Source organism: Belonocnema kinseyi, chromosome 5 (genome assembly GCF_010883055.1).
Source record: "Belonocnema kinseyi isolate 2016_QV_RU_SX_M_011 chromosome 5, B_treatae_v1, whole genome shotgun sequence".
Taxonomy (NCBI): domain Eukaryota; kingdom Metazoa; phylum Arthropoda; class Insecta; order Hymenoptera; family Cynipidae; genus Belonocnema; species Belonocnema kinseyi.
Genome location: NC_046661.1, coordinates 139,150,038 through 139,169,416, shown reverse-complemented (window position 1 = coordinate 139,169,416; position 19,379 = coordinate 139,150,038). Strand labels below are relative to the sequence as shown.

Genomic DNA, 19,379 nt, shown 5'->3' with positions numbered 1-19,379 from the left:
AATAATAATATTTAAATATTTATAATATGCCTTATAATATACTTTGTTATTAATTCGTCTAAACATTTCCGCTCTCTAAAAATATATATTTACGCACATAATTTATTTACAATCAGGGTGGAGACTTGGTCAGGAAACCGGGAAAGACCGAGTAAAACCGGGAAATTACCGGGAATTAAATTAATTTTTACATTATCTACCGCTGCAAGGCATATAAGTAAAAATAATTATCGTTTTCATTTTATAAAAGGGAGTTGGTAAAGAAATAAAATTTCTCTTCGGAAAGTTCGGCTATTTTGACCGCGCCTAGGGCGCGCCACTATTCATTCTCGCGCTCCGCGCTCGATAATATATTTATCTCGCTTTCCGCGCTCGATAATGATTTTTTTTTTTTTAATTTGACATTAAGGAAGGTTCTCAAAGCACCTACAACCTTGACAATTACATTCTTATTGCCATAATCGCGCTTCGCGCTCTTGTGTTAGTTTATACAGGCTCTAATTTTAAAAAATGTGGGCTGATCGAAAAATTCGGCTAAAATAGTTTTAAAATATATTTGGTATCTAGTGAAAACTTTTGGATCTATGAAAAAAATGTTTTCTATTTTTTGAAGATTTTCAAATTTTTGAAAAGTATATAACTTTTCTAATTTTCATTAAAATCAAAAGTTTTATTTGGATAATTTGCAAGTCTTTTACCCATCTATGAGAAACTTTAACAACAATTTCTAAAATCTTAAAAACAAAAATTTGAAAATTTTGAAAATGCACTCAATTTTTTAATTTTGGTTCGAAATATCTGATTAACGAACTTAGCCCTTATTTTGGGGACCTTCAGAAGTGTATCAAATACCGACTCTATTAGAGAAATTCTTCAAAAGTGACAGACAGACAGACACCGATAAAATTTTATATAACAGCAAATAGCTCATTTTTCAACCCAAGAAATTAATTTTTAATCAAAATAATGAATCTTAAATTAAAAAAAAAATCATTTTTAACAGATGAGTTCCTTTTTGTAACCAAATAAATTTATTTCTAACCCAAAAAATTAATTTTAACCTAAAATGATGAATATTTAACTGAAATACTTGAATTTTTTAACAAAGAGAAAAATTTTTAAATAAGAAGAATATCTTCCAAAGAAAAAACTGATTTTCTACAAAAAAGTCGATTTTTAAACAGCATACGTGAATTTTTAGCGAAAGAAATTAATTTTCATTGCAGAAAGACAAATTTACATCCAAATTGTTGAACTTTGAACTAGAAAAGATCAATTTTCCACCCAAAATAGTTATAATTTCAACTGAAATAGTTAATTATTCAGTCAAAAAGTAATTTTAAAGAAACTATTTATACTTTTAAAACCTAAAGAATTTTCATATAATATTATGAATGTTCCAACAATAAAATTAATTTTCAACACAAGAGTTCAGCTTTTAACAGCAAGTAGTTGCGTTTTCAAGAAAAAAGGTTAATTCTTAATGAAAAATATTTTTAAAATTATATTATAATTTAGATTTATTATCTTTTCAAAATACTACTATTGCTCTAAAAAATTATTTGAAGCATGTTTTTTTCTAATTTCGAAAAAAGAAACTTTTAAATTGTGACGAGTTTTGACTTGCCACAGAGAATTTTTAATTTCCTTTCTTCTAAATCCCACTGTAAATTTTTTTTTAAATTCCCGTTCAATGTCAAAAATTGCTTGTGCCAAGGGAAATTGTATAACTTTACCAAAACTCACTGTCCTATAATAAAAAACAATTATTATTTTCACTTTAAAAATTACTAAAATATTGAGAACTTAAATTTTGCTACGATAAGATTTTTTTTTAGAAAGCGGAAATGTATAGATAAATTAAAATGAAAAAGTACGATATAAAGCTAATTATTAATGTTTAAATATTATTATAACTATTATTATTAGTAAAGTAATATTATCAATAAATGTTTGAAATTTGCAAAAGTTACATTTGTTTATAAAATTAATTAATTATATTAGAAAAATGAATAATAGAAAAATATTAATACAATTCAAACTGTTTTTCAATTCTCATCTTTCTATTCAATTTTGATAATATTAAATTAGACGATTTCATGAATTTTTTGGACTACTAATAACAGATGCTTTTATTGTTACTACAAACTTTGTTCTTCCTTTCATATTTATAAAAAGTATCAAGTTTTTAATGAATTTTAATATTTTTGCTATACATAACGATGCAAAGACAGGCCTGGCTGATCGGAGCGCAATCTATTGGATTTATTAGAACTACAATACCCCTCCGTATGCTAAAATAATAACTACCACATACACATACATGGGCGATGCATAGGCCTGGTTTCGTAGCATAATTGAAAATTAAACAACAAGAAAGAAAAAAAAGATCAGCAATATTCCTAAAAATATAAAATGCTCATTGTCTAAAAGAATTATAAATTTTGTGAGGAAATGCATATATTTGAAAAACGATCTGAATTTAAGAAATATTAGGGACACCTAGGGATAATTAGAAATAAATAAATATACAATATTTTTCTAATATTAAAATTTATTCACACTTTGTTTTCAAACTAAATTTATCAAACTCTCACAAGCGTAAGATTAATTTAATTAATCAATTATTTAATTAATGACCTTGTTTGAACGTAAAATTATTTTATTTCTCATCCTTTATAATGCTGCCTATTTGTATTGCTGTAACAACTCCACAATTTTATTATACCCAAGTTTTTTCAAATTTATATGGTATGCAAATTCGACATGGTTAAGTGGATACTCGAACCTACCAACAACATTTGGCAGTTTTTTTACTAAGTAATCCAGATCCTAAAATATAAAAAAATTAAATTTTTTAATTACATTTTCTCTGAAAAAAGATCTTTTTCGTTGTTCTGGGAATTGAACCACAGAACTTCTGATTATCGGTCAAGTGGCTTTCCCTGAAGCTACCAGAGAGATCGAAAGAAGAATCCTTTTTTAAATTTTTTAAGTCCTTTCACACTTGATAGCTATTCACTTAAACCAATTTTAATAATTTTTTTCTGAAAAAGATCTCCTTCGTTTCGCCGGGAATCGAACCACATTAATTTCAATTTCCGATGATGTGCTTTCCCCTTAAGCTACTGGAGAGATCGAAAAAAGAATCCATGTTGAGATAATTATGGAAATTCATAACTTCTTTTCAGACTACAGATTTAAATTTTTTAAATTTTTCTAAAAAAATATCTTCTTTCGCTCCACTGGGAATAGAACCACAGAACTTCAAATTGCCGGAAGGTTACTTTCCCTTAAGCAACTAATAATACAAATTCATTTAAATAATAAATATTTTGTTGAATCTGTCGACTTTGAAGTAAAATAAAAAAAACTTACCCGTTTGGTTGCACAAAAATCGTTTGTGCCCTCAATAAGTGCTATGGGCGTTGTAACCTTTTCTAATGGATAACTTGGAGGCTCTACTGAATTATATATTTTTAGATTTTGCACACTACCGTAGTCGTATTGTCGAAAAGTATCTTAAATAAATAAATTATCATTAATTTTATAATTCGTTATATATTTATCACAGTTATTTAAATAAAAAAATTGTATAACTAATTAAAAAAAAATTAAAATAGGATAAGATTTTAATCTGTGAGATTTTCCTTTCTATTTGAAGAAAATAATTGAAAATCGTGGAACTCATTTTTGAGGAAAACCAAATTTTTTCCTACTTGTTTCACGTTTTCCTATAAAAAACATTTTTAAAAAATATTTATTTAATTTTGCAATGTCTAAATCTTATGAATTGTCAAAAAGTTTCCAAAACAATCAAATAGATGAACTTTTAAAGAATAAAAATGAAGTTTCAAGAAACAATTTAAACTTTTATTTTTAAACAGGGAAAAAACACTTTTTACTAAAAATTTTAATTTTCAATGATAAAAAATCAATTTTCAATTAAAAATGTCGAATTTAGAATAAATAATCTTTTAACCATAACGATTAATTTCCCAGCATTTAAGAGAAATTCTGAACAAAAGAATTTAATTTTCAATCAAAAACCAGAAAATTCTGAAAAACAGGGGACCAGGAGGAATTGATTAAAAAATGGTAAAAGAGAGGATAAAAATAATCAAATTAATATTTTTAAAATAACAAAATTTCAAGAAAATAAACTTCATTTTAAAGGAAACAGGTGAATCATGACAAATAAATTCTGAACAGAGTAATTGAATTTTTAAGACAAAAAGAAACTTTGACTAAATAATCTATTTTGCAACTAAAAAGATGAATTATTCACCACAAAAATTAAGGTCCTACCAAAAAGACGAATTTTTAACCAAATACGTCTATTTTCAATTTAAAAATTCTTTTTTCAACCAAAAAGTTAATTTTCATAAAAAGAAGTGTAATTTTTTAACAAATTGGTGTTCTTTTAAGCCAAAAAGAGTCCTTTTCAACCAAAATTTTTTTCATTTTCAGGCTTAGTCTTTAAATAAAAAAATTATTTCTTGGGTGGAAAATTTAATTATTTGATTGAAAGTTCATGCTTTATTTTTAATTCCACTTTTGGGTAGAAAATTGTTCTTTTGAATGAAAAATTAACTCTTTAGTTAAAAAATGTATGTATTTTTAAAAATATTTTATTTCTCTTTAGAAAATTAGTTTCTGTTAAGAATGTAACTGTTTGGTATTTTTTAAAATTTGAATTTAACTGTCTTTGATTTAAAATTATATTATTTTTTTATTATCAGCTATTAAATTTGATGTTGAAAATTGAACATATTGGTTGGAAAATGAACTTCTTTTTTCAAAATTATTTTTTTTTATTTAATATTATTTTTTAGTTAAAATTAATTGTTTTAACTTAAAATTTAACTATTGGCTTAAAAATTTAACTGTTTTTTAAAGTATTAACTATTTTATTGATAACTCAAATGTCGTGTAAAAAATTCTTCTGTCAAAATTGAATCAAAATTCCATTTTTTAGTTCAAAAATGATCTATTTTAGCTTGAAAATGCAAGTGTTCGTTATAAAATTTATACTAATAAAATGACTTAAGTACTTTTCCCTTAAGTTACGTAGCTTAAAGGAAAAGCTATCTCTCTAGTACTAGAGAAATCTAAAGTAGACTCTTTTTTGTCTAATATAAATAGGGTGGGGGGGGGGCTCTAAACTTGCGGACCGTTCAAAATTAAAAAAAAGCTAAATCATATCGAATTTTCATTTTTTTGGTTTGAAAAATTAGTTCGGTGAAAAGGTGCATGTTATGAGATGATTCATCATTCTAATAATTTTATTTATCCTAATTATAATTTTCTACATACATGGATTAAGAACTCCTTGTGCGTAATGTAGAACCAGTTTAGTAGAAGCTCCTGTTATCGTATATGGAAGAGTATCATTCACTGGTCCCTAAAAATTTGTAATAAATTATTTTTAATGTTGAATATCAAACACATAAAACTTAGGCATTTGAAAAGTTGTTACTTCGTTGTTAGATAATATACCCGGTCCGGTAAATGCATAAATTGCACCGAAAACGATGTCAAACCATGGTGGGTGCAAAATTATTTGCCTGAATATAGTTGTAACTAGGGCATTACCTGAGATTTCGAAATGACCCGTTTTTTCAATAAGTGGCTGAAAATTAGAAACAGTAATATTAATTTCAACAAAATTTAAGTTAATAGTAACACAGTCACATCAAAAAAGTCTTCTGCACCAGACGAGACAAACTTTGTTTCACATTTTTGAGGTTAGGAACAAAACGCGATCTGAAAGAGTCAAACCAATCCCGAATTTGGTTTCAGCAACCCCAAAAACGTATGGAAATGTTTTTTTTTGTCTGGTGGAGAAGATTTATGAATTTTTTGTGTTTCTGATCTAGTAGTTCCAATTTGTCTCACGAACTATATTGAGCATGCGTCGCATCGGCAGTCTCATTGGATGTAAATGAGCGAATTTTGTAATTATCAAATGTGTAAATAAATTTTTTTTAATACATCATCATTTTCGAATCAATTTCATTAATTTTCATATCACAAAATAGTGTTTAAGTATGGACAGTAAATTATAGATTTGATTTTAGCCTTTACAGTAAAATTATTGATTTTAGATTCAAAGGAATAAATGCCTTTTTTATCGATGTAAATTTTAAATAGTTCATCGTATTTTTTTATGTACTTTATAATCATTATATACTTTAGAAAATTGATCTGCTCATTACATAATTTCAAATAGACGCGTGATCAACATCTAATGAGGCTTCTGGTGCAACGCATGCGCAGTGCAATTGAGGAGCCTAATTTAGAGGACTGTCCTGTGCACTACAGATCCTCTCTAGGTAAATTTGAGACACAAACTGACACATACTTGTCACTGCGCATCGCGATTTGTCCGAAAGGAGAAGTGCTCGTAAGGTAACTTACAAAAAAAATTAAATTTCTAGTTAAAAGAATAAATATTTTCAACTGGAATTTTTTTTAGCAAAATAGATTAATTTTCAAGCAAAAAACTGAACTAACAATCAAAATTATAAATCTTGAATAAAAAAGTGATTTTTTACCAAATAGGTGAGTTTTCAATCAAGAACATTTTTTTCCTACAGAAGACTAGTTTTCAACACAATACATTAATTTTTAACTAAAAAAGATACATTTTTAAACAAAAATATAATAGGCGAATTTTCGGGTATGAAAATGAATTGTTAACGACAAAAAATTAACTAAAATTATAAAACTTCAACCAGGCAGGTTAATTTTTTACCAAGAAAGTTAAATTTTTAATTAAAAAGGTTTTATATTTTGAACAAAGAATCAAATTGTACATTTTCAGTAAAAAAATTAATTTTCAACCTATAATGACGAATTTTAAACAAAATAGTTCCACTTTTAACAAATAGGTGAATTTGCGATCAAAGAGATTAATTTTCTGCCAAAAAGGTAGAATCTTAAACAAAGTATGTAAATCTTTAACGAAATGATTTATTTGCAACGAAAATTATTAGCGCTCTCCCAAAAAAAAAAATGAATTTTTAACCAAAGAGTTAAATTTCTAATCATAAAAATGAATTTCCGACCTCAAGGATAAATTTCTAACTAAAAAATATTATTTTTGAAGCAAAAATCGAATAAATTCAGGAGAATAATTTTTTGGTTAGAAAGGACGAATCTTTAAACAGAAAGATGAATTCTCAACCTCAAACATTATTTTTTTCTACAAGTCATGGAAATTATTTTCAACAAACAAATAAAGAATTTACCACAAAATAGTTTAAAATTGGGGGTAAAAAGTCTGGTAGGTAATCATTAATTTGGGGTAAAGTCGGGTAGAGTATGGGTTATGTCGTTCAGGGTAAGGGATAATTGGTTCAAGGACTTTATATTTAAAGAACCGACTATTAATATTGAATTATGGCATAATTACAACTACGAAGTACTCCAAGACGATGATGCCAGTCAATAATTATTAAATTTATGGCCAAATTGTCAACTCAGAATACTTTATTCGCCAAAATAATTTTAACAGAAGACATAGTAATTCAAAGTCATTATGGTCTTTAAACTTAGTAGGTATGTTGAGTAAAAAACAACATTAAGTTTCGGCTTGGGAATTTCCGAAGATGATTGTCCCAGTAGAAACTTTTCGTTAAATTTCTAATAATAAATTGTTTTCCATTTAACTACAGGAATCTTTGCATGTGCTTGGTTAATTAGAAATCTTTGGATGATGGACAGGTTCATATTTATAATGGATGCTTCCATAGAAAAGGACAGGTCATTTTTCCTTTTCTTTCTATATCCTTTTTCACTTTGGATGGGAAATTTATGATTTTTAACAATATTCTTATTGTTATTATTGTTTACTCATATAAATGTACTTATAAAAAAATATTAGGAAAATTTTGCGATTAGATTATGAAACTTTTGTATTTAGCATAGCCCAAACTCAAATTTACCGCCAATTTATAAAAAATAGAGTCAGTGATCTATGAACGCGGATACCTCTGATACGCGCAGTCGTAATTACTATTTATTTTTAGGTGATGTTAACCTATATGTAATCAGCGTCAACCTAAAGAGATATAAGAAATTCGCCCGCTAGGTTGTCGCGCTGTCTCTTTTTTATATTACATACTAGAAAGAGAGAGATAGTGTGAAAACAATCGAAAAGTCGTGAGGAATTTTCGATTATTGAATATTGCTCCTCTCCATTGACTTACAAATTATAAAGAGATTCTTGCAATTGATCGTTTAGAATCGATTAAGCATCTTTGTCTAAATTCATGTGACGAAAAGAAAGATTTGGTCCTTTAAATTCGAGTAGGGCATCATAATCCCGCCCCAGGAAGGTTATCATGGCTGATACAGTAGAGAACTGGCCAGCATTGGAACTGCGATACCGCGACGAAAGTCAAAAATCCAAAGGACCTCTTTTTCTAATGTGTTGACATAGAAAAAGAGGTTCGCTTGATTTTCGACTTCGAAACAGCATCGAAAGTTTAGTTTGAGATTAAATAAACTTCGATTGTTTTCTTGGATTGAAAATATAATAAGTGGATAAATGCTTTCAGAATTTAGGAGTACGATAGGAAGTTAGCATAGCCTCAAATTTTAATTATTCATTGATGTGTGTCTTTAGGTTGACGCTGATGACAGATGGGTTAACATAACCTAAAAATAAATGGAAATCACGACTTTGCATATCAGAGAAATTCATATTCAAATATAACTGAATCTTCTTTTTATAAATTGTCTGTACATTGAAGTTTAGTTAGTTCAAAATACAAAATTTTCATAATTTTACCATGAAACTTTCCTAATATTTTTTTATTTATGAATATAGTTATATGAGTAAAGAACTTTAACAATAAAAATATTGTTAAAAGTCATAAATTCCCATCAGAAGTGCAAGAGGAAATAGAAAGGAAAGGAAAACTGATCTCATCTATGGACTGACCTATTCTATGGAAGCGTCTATAGAATAGGTCAGGTTTTAATTTTGGTACAAGTATGTACCTGACCATTATCTCAAGATTTCTAATCAATCATTGACCTGAAAAAATTCCTGTTGTTTAATGGAAAATAATTTATTATTAGAGACTTAAAGAAAAGTTTCCACCGTGACAGTCACATTTGGAAAATCCCAAGCCGAAACTTTACGTTGTTTTTTTCTCAACGCACCTATTATCTTTATAGACCATGGTGACTTTTAAACACTGTGCCTGCTGTCAATATTATTTTAGCGAATAAAGTGATCTGACTCGGCAATTTGGCCATCAATTTGATGATTAATGTCCGGTATCTTCTTTCTAGAGCATTTTGTAGGTGTAAGTATATCATTATTTCATATTTATAGCCGCTTTTTTAAATATAAAGTCAGCATGTGACACTTTGCCTGTACATTACCCTTCTACAGGGTAATAGGAAGTATACTTTACCCACTTATCAATTACCCTGAATTAATGATTACCTGCATCTTTCTTTAACCCCAGTTCTTTATGTGCATTTGTCCACGAAATAGCTTACTTTTAAAGCAAAGAAATACATTTTTAATCAAGAATTAATGTTAATGTTTCACCAAAAAGACGCATTTTGAACTAAATATTCATAAGAATTTTTAACAAAATACTAGAATCTAAAAATTATACATTTGATATCGAACATGGGAAAGTTTGAAACAATGCTCAACAAAATAAATCAATTTTCAGACAAAGACATACTTTTTAAAAAAAAATAATGAATCTTCTACCCAAGAAAAAAACGAACGTTAGTTTTCTACAAAAAATAAACTGGGACAAAATACGTCAATTTGTCAATAAATAGTTAAATTTTAAACTATAAAAGATATTTTTTTAATTAAACGTCAAATAATTAAATTTAAACAAAAAAAGTTAATTTCAAACCCGAAAAATGAAGTTTTTACAAAATATTATGATTTTTAACCAACGAAATTAATTTTATACTGGAAAAACTAACTTTCATTAAAATACCTTAATTCTCAACTTAAAAAAGTAGCTTTCAAACTCAAACTGGGCCTTTTTATCTAAATATTTCTATTTTCGTATATTTGACACAATTTTGATATATTAATATTCCATGTGATCCTCATCCTCATTTTAATATTTCTCAAATATGTAAATTTATTGTAAAATTCGTTCTGAAATTCGCGCACTTTCCATCACTTCTAGTTCCAGTTCAAGCGTAGCCAATCAAAACAGCGGGAAGTAGTGTCTCAACTCTACGTAGAGGATCCCAATGTTCCTTGACTATATTCCGCATGCGTCAAATCGGCAGTCTTATTAGATGTAAATGGCGCGCTGTTTTTAAATTACGAAATTCGTTTTTTACCAATGTAAATTTGAAAGATTTTGTCTTTTTTTTTTTGCATTATAATTATTAAATATGGTAAAAAAAGTGATCTTCATATTTAAACATTTCAAATAAACGACCGGTCAACATCCAATGAGGCTTCTGGTGCAACGCATGCGCATTGTGGCTGAAAAAAGTCTTCCGCCAAACGAGATAAATATTTTTATACGTTTTTTGAGTCACTAAACTCGAATCCAAGGTTGATTTGATACAGTCAGGTCACATTTCGCTTCTAACCTGAAAAAGCGATGAAAGCTAAAACGTTTTGTTCACTTTCTTGAAGTTAGGAGCAAAAATCAATTTAACGCTTTAAACTATTCCCGGATTCGGAATCAGCGACCCAAAAAACTTATAAAAATGTTTGTCTCGTCTAGTGGGCAAGAATTTTTTTCGCGCGTTGTTTAATGAATGCTGTATTCACTTTCAAAAAAATTGCAACTATAGGTCCAAAAATTCGTGCAATGCCTCGGATGTTTCCCAAAAATGCAACAGGTCCCATGTGTACTGAGAAACGAAGTTTTTGATTATATTCAGGTTTCAAAGCTCCCATGATATATGCGCTCGTACATCCTTGAGAATGACATACATAATATAGTTGACTTCTTCCAGTTATTTCCAAAATGAAATCTATCGCTGCTGGTATATCATACATTCCCATTTCATGCCAACTAAAGGTAAATTTAATAATTATTACATAAATATATTTTAATAAAAATTTAGATTAAAAATTAAACTAGTTTTACGCAAATTTTTAATCAAAAAGGGTAATTTCGTAACAAAATTGTTCAATTTTTAACAAGATAGATGAAATTTAAACCAAATAGTTGTATTTCAAACAAGAAACATAATTTGATGTCGAAAAAGATTCCTTTTGTACTACAAAGTTAAATTTTGAACTTAAAAAGATAAATTTTCAACAAAAGGTTTGAATTTCAAACTGAAAATGATCAACTTTCCCCTAGAATTGAAACAGATCAATTCTCAGTAAGAAAATTAATTTTTATCTAAAAGAAACAACAATTTTCAACATAAAAGGTTTAATTTTCAATTAAGGAAATTAAGTTTCAATGTTTGTGATGAATAGAAAAAAAAACTTTTTAAAACAATTATTAATCTTATTTACAAATTGGGACATGTTTTAATCGAGTGAGACCAATTTGCAATTAATAATGCATATTGCGTAAAAAATGGCTAAGAGTGCCTTCGACGCAATATGCGTCATGTTAAATAAATAGATTTATACTATTTTGATGACAACTTTGTCTTTTTTATTTAAAATAACACAGGCTTACAAAAAGAAAGTTGCCTGTAATTTTGACCAGACCATCTTTTTCCTACGTATTTTTCGACGCTTAATCCGAATCTGTAGTTGAAAAATCCCCCCCCCCCCCCCCTCATTTTTTAGGATATAGGGAAAAAACCATTTCTATGGATTTTTAAAATGCTTTTTGTATTAAAAAGTCAACAAAGAATTATACGTTTAATTTGATCTCACAATCACGCTCTGCCAACTCAATGGTAAAATATGAAGAAGCAAGGGCGCCATCATACGGTGACACAGAACATTAAGATGAGATAAAATATGGCGTCCTGATAATATCCAGATGACTACTAGATAATTGAATTAAAAAATAAAAATATTCATGAAGTCAAAAGAATTATTCTTTTTATATTTTTATATATTATTGTTTGATTTTTGCGTTGGTTTCTTTGTGAAGAATAATTTTCCAAAAAATAAAACGAAGAAACGAAAATAAGATTTAAAAAGTTTGTTCATTTTTAAAATATGAATGTGAGACGTTTTTCAAATTTGTGCTTAAAAGAATTACATCAACCAAGTAAGTAGTAATCAATGATAATTAAATGAATAAATTAGTATAATGACTCTCAACTGAAAAGTACAGCTCCAGGTTCACCGCTAGGTGGGTATCTCTCGCATGCGCTCTCGCAAGAGAAATCATAATTTTCGTTTATATAACTGAGAGAGGCTGTGTTGTAATTATCTTTATATGATTTGCTTTTGGCGTCATTTTAAAATATCTTCTGCAGGTTTGTACATTTCAATTGTTTGTATTATTTCTAATAAAAAATGGATACTCTCAAGGTAGGTAAGAAGGACCTTTGTGATTTTCTTATTGCCAATGAGAGTACTGATGTGCAAGGTTTGTTAAGTTCCATGCAAACTGAGTACAATCTTGACCCTGGGCATCTAGAAATAGTAGCTAATAATTTGAATTTGTATTTTTTACCTATATTTCAGAAAAATTCGAAAAGTGTGTAAAAACTGAATTCGTTGTTACTTTTTCTGGGATAAAATCAAAAGTAGGAAGAAAAAGTTCGGATACAAAATTCGAAGATGCTTCTGCTGCGACAAAGAGACGAAAATTAATGTTCACTGAAGTGAGTTTTACGGCTGCTGAGATACAGGATGCATTTTTGCGAAGTTTATAAAAGAGTGGAAGAAAAAAATTGCAAATGCTATAGTCGTTCTTTTGAATTCTGACGATACTGAAAATTTAAACGTTTCAGGTAAATCTGACTTTGAATCATATATGCCATACTTTTCAGAAGAAGCTTTAGCTTTAATGCAACAGGTCAGACTATCAAAGTATCAATATAATACTATTCACTTGCAGGCCAAAGAAAGAAGGGCTGACATTTATCCTTTTTAAGTGAATATATTAGAGATTAAAAAAGATTGTTACCCTTCAATTATTCTAATATCGGAAGAAGGATCCATGGTTGAAATTCAGTCTCTTATTGATCACACTATTCAACGTCTTTTTGAAGATTCGAATTTATGCCTTCCGGTTTCGGAGAATAGATTGAAGATCACTTATTTGGACTTTGAAATTAAATATGGCATCGATGGACTATTAACTGATGCAAAATACAATCAGAAATTCAATAACAACGATTTGACCGATGACTCTTTTTTCACAGCATCAATGGTGCCAATATGGTTGAGGGTAAAGCACACGAGACAAACAGTTCGGATAAATCCTCATAGTTCCTCGCCAAAACGTTGTATACCTACCATGATTAAATATGCAAAGGAAACAAAGGAATTAACGAAATCGGAAATCAAAAATATTAAGACAGTTCAGAAGCTTAGACCCACAACAATTACTACGAATAATGGTGTGTATATAGTGACAACAGAAATGAAGCTAACTATGTTGGATGGATAAGTTTGTACATCTCTCACTGATACTCCATCATCTTCTACTTGCTACATTTGCAAAGCGACACCATCACAAATGAATGATCTGGAGCGAATAAAGCAGAAGAAAGAAATTGTATCCAGCTTAGAATTTGGTCCTTCTACTTTGCATGCCTGGATTAGGTTCATGGAGTGTATGCTACATATTGCTTATCAGTTAAAAATCTTCAAATGCAGTATATGCAAGAAAGAGGATAAAGAAACGATGAAAGAAGCTAAGAAAAGAATTTGCAACGAATTTTAAAAGAAGATGGAGTTAATAATTTATCAACCAAGTCAAGGATCTCGCAACTCTAATTGTGGGAATGCGTCTCGTAGGTTTTTCTCGAATGTTGATCAAGTGTCAGAAATAACTGGAGTAAATAAAGAACTCATTACAATATTTAGAAACATGCTAAAAATGTTAGTTAGTAGCAGAAAAATTCCTCCTCTCTTTTTCAACGAGTATTCTTTTAGGACAGCAAAACTGTATGTGAGCTTATATCCATGGTACTACATACCTTCTTCAGTTCATAAAATACTGCTACATGGGGAAAAAGTTATGATGAATTTTAATGCTGCTAATTGGCATGTATTCCGAAGAAGCTTCTGAATCCAGGAACAGGGATATCAAGTACATTCGACAGTTTAACACACGAAAAAATCTCTCGGTTGCATACTATGCACGCCCTAATTCACAAACTCCTTGATTCCTCAGATCTTTTCATTGCATCCTTGAAGTCTGAATGGGAAAAAGTTGAAGTTGAACTTGATCAAGAACTCGATGAACTAATAGAACAATTCGAATCTAAAAATGATTCGAGTTCTGAATCGTAATTTATTTATTTTAAGTTTTTATAATAATCTTATTATTATTATAAGTATCAATTTTTTCATTGATTCAATAACACAAATAAGATTATCACAAAAATTACTGAAGAAAAAATACCTTTTTTCTACGACCAACTGCAAATTGTCACGCATTGTTTTAAAATTGTTATTAACAATTACGCAAATTATTATTTAATGTCCCATACCCAATTTTGGAATCACCGTTAGTTTATTGACGGATAATTGCAGTGAAAAACCGTCCTTTTTGCATGTAATAAAAATAAATCATAGTTTTGTTGAAAAAATTGTTTATAACAATCATATAAATTATTCTTTATTTAATTTCGTTGGTTAGTCACCGCAATAAATGTCACTCTAATAATTATTAAAGAAAAAAACATTTTTTTCTACGAGAAAACGGCCGATTAGGAGACTTGTTTGACTAAATTGTTATAAACAATCTATATTGTTTATGTTTGATGAAGCTTCAAGCATATGAATGGCTCTAAAGACAACGTAAAATAAACGATTTTTCTATAATTAACAAACATTAATAAGAATTTGTTTATAAAAATTGTTTATAATAATTAGGTGAAATATTATTAAAATTAATTATGTTCTATGAATGTATGTGCTATAATTCCGGCTAATAGTGAGTTTCTATCTGTATTTTTTCTTGAGATAACAATTCATAAAGCTAAAATGGTCAATTTTGTCACTATATTTGTTTATATATTTTTGCTCTGTCAAAAAAATTTTTAAAAATCAAACCTCAATTCTCTTAAAAGTTAATTGCTGAGCATTTCTAAAAAAAAACTTATGGGATCTTCAAAAATGCAAAAATTAATTTGGAAAAACAACTTCTTTCTTCTAAAAACTTCTCCAAAAACCGGATTTTCAGGTGGAGGTGCAGATCGCTAGCACCTCCAGTCCAGATAATTTGAAAACTTGAAAAAATCCACAGCGCCAGAATTTTGGGCTTTTTTGGGCTTTTCAAAAATACTAAAATTAAATTTTTAAAAACACCCCTTTCTTCTGAAAACTACCCTTAAAATTAAATAAGCCCCTTAACTGAATGTAAGCATATCAGAGTTTTGCGCTTTTTTGGGCTCTTCTCAGGCACCAATGACGATCTTGGGCTCTCCTATTTTTATCAAGAAACCGGACTTTAAGGTGGAGATGCTGACCGCTAGCACCTCCAGTTCAGAAAATTTGAAAAATTTAAAAAGTCCACAGCGCTAGAATTTTGGGCTTTTAGGGTTCTTCTTCGGCACCAATACCGATTTTTTGGCTCTCTTATTTTTCTCCAAATAACCGACTTTTCGGTTGGAGGAGCTGTCCGCCATCACTTCCACTAGAGCAAATTAAAAAAATCAACACCGCCAGAATTTTAGCCCATTTCGGGCTATCAAAATGTGCAAAAAATTATTTTTGAAGAACAATCCCTGCCTCCTCAAAATTTCCAAAAAATAACTCACGCACCTAGCCAAAATTTGAGAATATCTGAATTTTATCCTGAACCCCTAAACAATATGGAAAAAATAGCTAAAACAAAAGTATGCAATAAGTGCGAAAAAACCTATACCGCAGGTATAAATGTTGTTTAATTTTACCTTGGAGATGTAGATGTGAACAACTTTTTTGGGAAAGTGTTTGTTTTACTCATTCGTAATTGTTTTATTTTTTCGCTGAACTTCTTTTTTGCTTCTTTTATTTTGTTTTTTTTGCTGAAGGCAGCCGAGCAGGATTTGGTAACCAACAAAAATTATTGACTTTTGATACATATATATTTGGTGAGCATAAAATTAGATCAGACCTGCGGTATAGGTTTTTTCGCACTTATTACACACTTTTGTTTTAGCTATTTTTTTCATATTTTTTTAGGGGTTCCGGATGAAATTCGGATATTTCTAAATTTTGGATGGGTGTGTGAGTTATTTTTTGATAATTTTGAGGAGGAAGGGGTTGTTCTTGAAAAATAATTTTTTGCGCATTTTGATTGCCCAAAAAGGGCCAAAATTCTGGCACTGTTGATTTTTTAATTTGCTCTAGTGGAAGTGTTGGCGGACAGCACCTCCAACCGAAAAGTCCGTTATTTGGAGAAAAACAAGAGTCTAAAAATCGGTATTGGTGCCGAAGAAAAACCCAAAAAAGCCCATATTTCTGATATGCTTACATTTTGCTTAGGTGCATATTTAATTTTAAAGGTAGGTTTTAGATGACAGGAGTTGTTTTTTCAAATTTAATTTCTGCATTCTTAAATAGCCCAAAAAAGCCCAAAATTCTGGCGCTGTGGATTTTTTCAATTTTTCAACTTTTCTGTAGTGGAGGTGCTAGCGGTCAGCACCTCCACCTAAAAGTATGGTTTCTTAAGAAAAATAAAAGATCTCAAAAATCGTCATTGGTGCCCAAGAAGAGCCCAAAAAAGGCCAAAATTCTGATATGCTTACATTCAGTTTAGGGGCTTATTTAATTTTAAGGGTAGTTTTCAGAAGAAAGGGTTTGCTATTTCAAATTTAATTGTTGCATTTTTGAACAGCCCAAAAAACCCCAAAAGTCTAGCGCTGTTGATTTTTTCAATTTTTTTGTACTGGAGGTGCTAGCGGTCAGCGCCTCCACCTAAAAGTTGTTTTTTTTTTGAGAAAAATAAAATATCCCGAAAATTGGCATCGGTCCCAAAAGAAGCCCCAATTTATGGCATAAATAAAATACTGAAATTCCATTGTGGAGATGCTAGCGGAATGCACCTCTAAAAGGGCGGAAATGAGTCGAATTTATGACAGTCGTTATTGGTGTGTAATTGTGAATTTTTCAACACGTAAATATGCAAGGCAGCAAACACCAACCATATCTTACTCCTTCGTAATATCATGAAGGTGAAGGTGTTAGAGCTAAAGTTTTATGTAGACCATTGACTGCTGCTTCAAGACGCCCAAATATATACTACGAAATTCTTATGGAAGTCAAAAAACCTCAACTTTGCATTGAATTATAAAAACATGTTACGAGATGTCATGAGTGAATCTTCGATAGAATGAGTCGTAGGGTGTGTACAAAAAGAAGCAGTCGGCTTTTTTGCCTATACATGCCCTAGGAAATATTTATTGATGAAAGTCGAACCAAGTTTGTAAGGGCAGACCACCTTCATCACACAAGAAAATTGTCCTACACAACAATGAACAATGATTATTTCAACAGGCTTTTGTTAACATCTGACCTTGTGACAGTAGGTTTATTTCCCCTCTTAAGTTTCAAAAAGAGGAAACCTTTATCTCAATGTGTCAATGTCTCCGGAAATCGCTGAAAACACGATTCCGTAGGTTTCATGGTCTCTAATCACAAATCCGTAGTCGAATTCACAATTAATAGCTAATTTAGGTGAATTGACCTCGGATTCATGATCAGCGTTCTTATAAACTCCCGAAGAAGTGTTAAAGAAGCGATTTTCAGAAACGTCCATAAATATACCCCATTTTCTGCCCCCTACCCCGCCCTGGGAGCACTGAATTGCAAATCTAATCACGGATTTGTGATCGGCAGAGGTTGGGTAGTGGCGAATGGTATGGTTAAAGTGGACGAAGAGGGTAAATACACGTATGTGAGTAAGATGGGTGTATCTTTGATAGACTATGTGATTATGAATATGCAATGGTGGAAGGATATAGAGAAATTCGCAGTGGAAGAGAGAGTGGAATCAGACCATCAGCCATTAAATTCGTAGATACAGGGGGAGGACGGAGAAAGGTTGGGTGGGGAGAAGGGTCGTTAGGGGCGAGGGTGTCATGGACGAGAGAGGCGATAGAGAGGTATCAGGAGCAGTTAAGCAACTTGAGCTTTGAGGGGCAGTTTGTGGACGAGATGTGGGAGGATCTAAAAGAGAAAGTGAATGGTTGTATTAAAAAGAAGGTATTTAGGAAGAAGGAAAAGGAATGGTGAAGCCGTGGTCGAATAGGGAATGTAAAATGATGAAGATAAAGGTGAAAAAGAAGTACAGGAAGTGGAAGGAAGGAACCGCAAAAAGGGGAGAGTACGTAGAAATGAGGAAGGAGTTTAGGGCGATGTGTAAGAAGGAGCAGGAAAAGGAAAAAGAGCTAGAAGAGGAGTTGATAAGTGTTAATACAGAAGGGGACGTGTGAAGGATGATTAATAAGTTTACGAAACGTAGGGTGATGATAAGTGAGAAGATAGGGTACGAGAATTGGAGTAAATTTTTTAAGGATGCCTTTCAGGTGTCAGATATGCGGAAGAGAGACGAAGGAAGTTGAAGAACGAGGGAGGTAGATGAAAAGGAGCTGAATGTCGAGGAGATAGAGAAACAGATGAGGAAGTTGAAAAAATCAAAGGTAGCATGGAAGGACGGAGTAGAGAATAAAGAATAGCTATTCGGCACACAAGAGGTAAGGCAGAGGCTGAAGGGGATAGTGAAAAAAGTATAGAGGTGGGAGGGATTCCCAAGAGGGGGGAGGGAGGGGTTGATCATACCACTGTATAAGAAAGGAGATAGGGAAGAGAAGGAAGTGAAGAGTGACCTGATCGAGAGGGTAAGGGATGTAACCGAGGAGACGAAAGATAGAGTGAGAGGAGGGAAGGGAATCTCTTAGGGATTCTGGATGGATAGGGTGTTCAGGCAAGGGTGCCCACTTAGCCCAACGCTTTTTGCCATTTTGATCACGGAGATCGAAAGTAAGCTAGCGGACGGTATGGTAGGAGGAGTGAGGGGGAGAGGAGTCAGAATATGGTCACTCGCATATGCAGATGACATAGTGCTGCTAGCAAAGAGCGAGGATGCGTTAAAGGAGATGATGAAAAGATTGAGAAGATATTTAGACAAAAATAGGATAGAGTTTCATGCGGACAAGTCGAAGGTTATGGTGTTCAGGAAAGGAGGTGGGAGTGGCAAGGGAGGAGAGTGGAAGTGGAAGGGAAAAGCGGTGCAGGAGGTGAAAGAGTTTGTGTACTTGGGATTCCTGTTTCGAAGGAATGG

At 30.8% G+C, this 19,379-nt stretch overlaps 1 protein-coding gene across 1 annotated transcript in view; it reads right to left on the bottom strand.

The window, feature by feature from the left end:
• Positions 1-2,607: 2,607 nt before the first annotated feature.
• LOC117173089 (lipase 1-like) overlaps positions 2,608-19,379 on the bottom strand; it is a 39,056-nt gene continuing 22,284 nt past the window's right edge. Inside the window, exons 4-8 of the mRNA XM_033361473.1 lie at positions 10,784-11,030; positions 5,480-5,632; positions 5,317-5,404; positions 3,379-3,521; positions 2,608-2,832 (exon numbers count right to left, since the gene is read on the bottom strand). Coding sequence (XP_033217364.1) covers positions 2,689-2,832; positions 3,379-3,521; positions 5,317-5,404; positions 5,480-5,632; positions 10,784-11,030 — 775 coding nt within the window. The 3' untranslated portion in view covers positions 2,608-2,688. The remainder of the gene's footprint in view (positions 2,833-3,378; positions 3,522-5,316; positions 5,405-5,479; positions 5,633-10,783; positions 11,031-19,379) is intronic.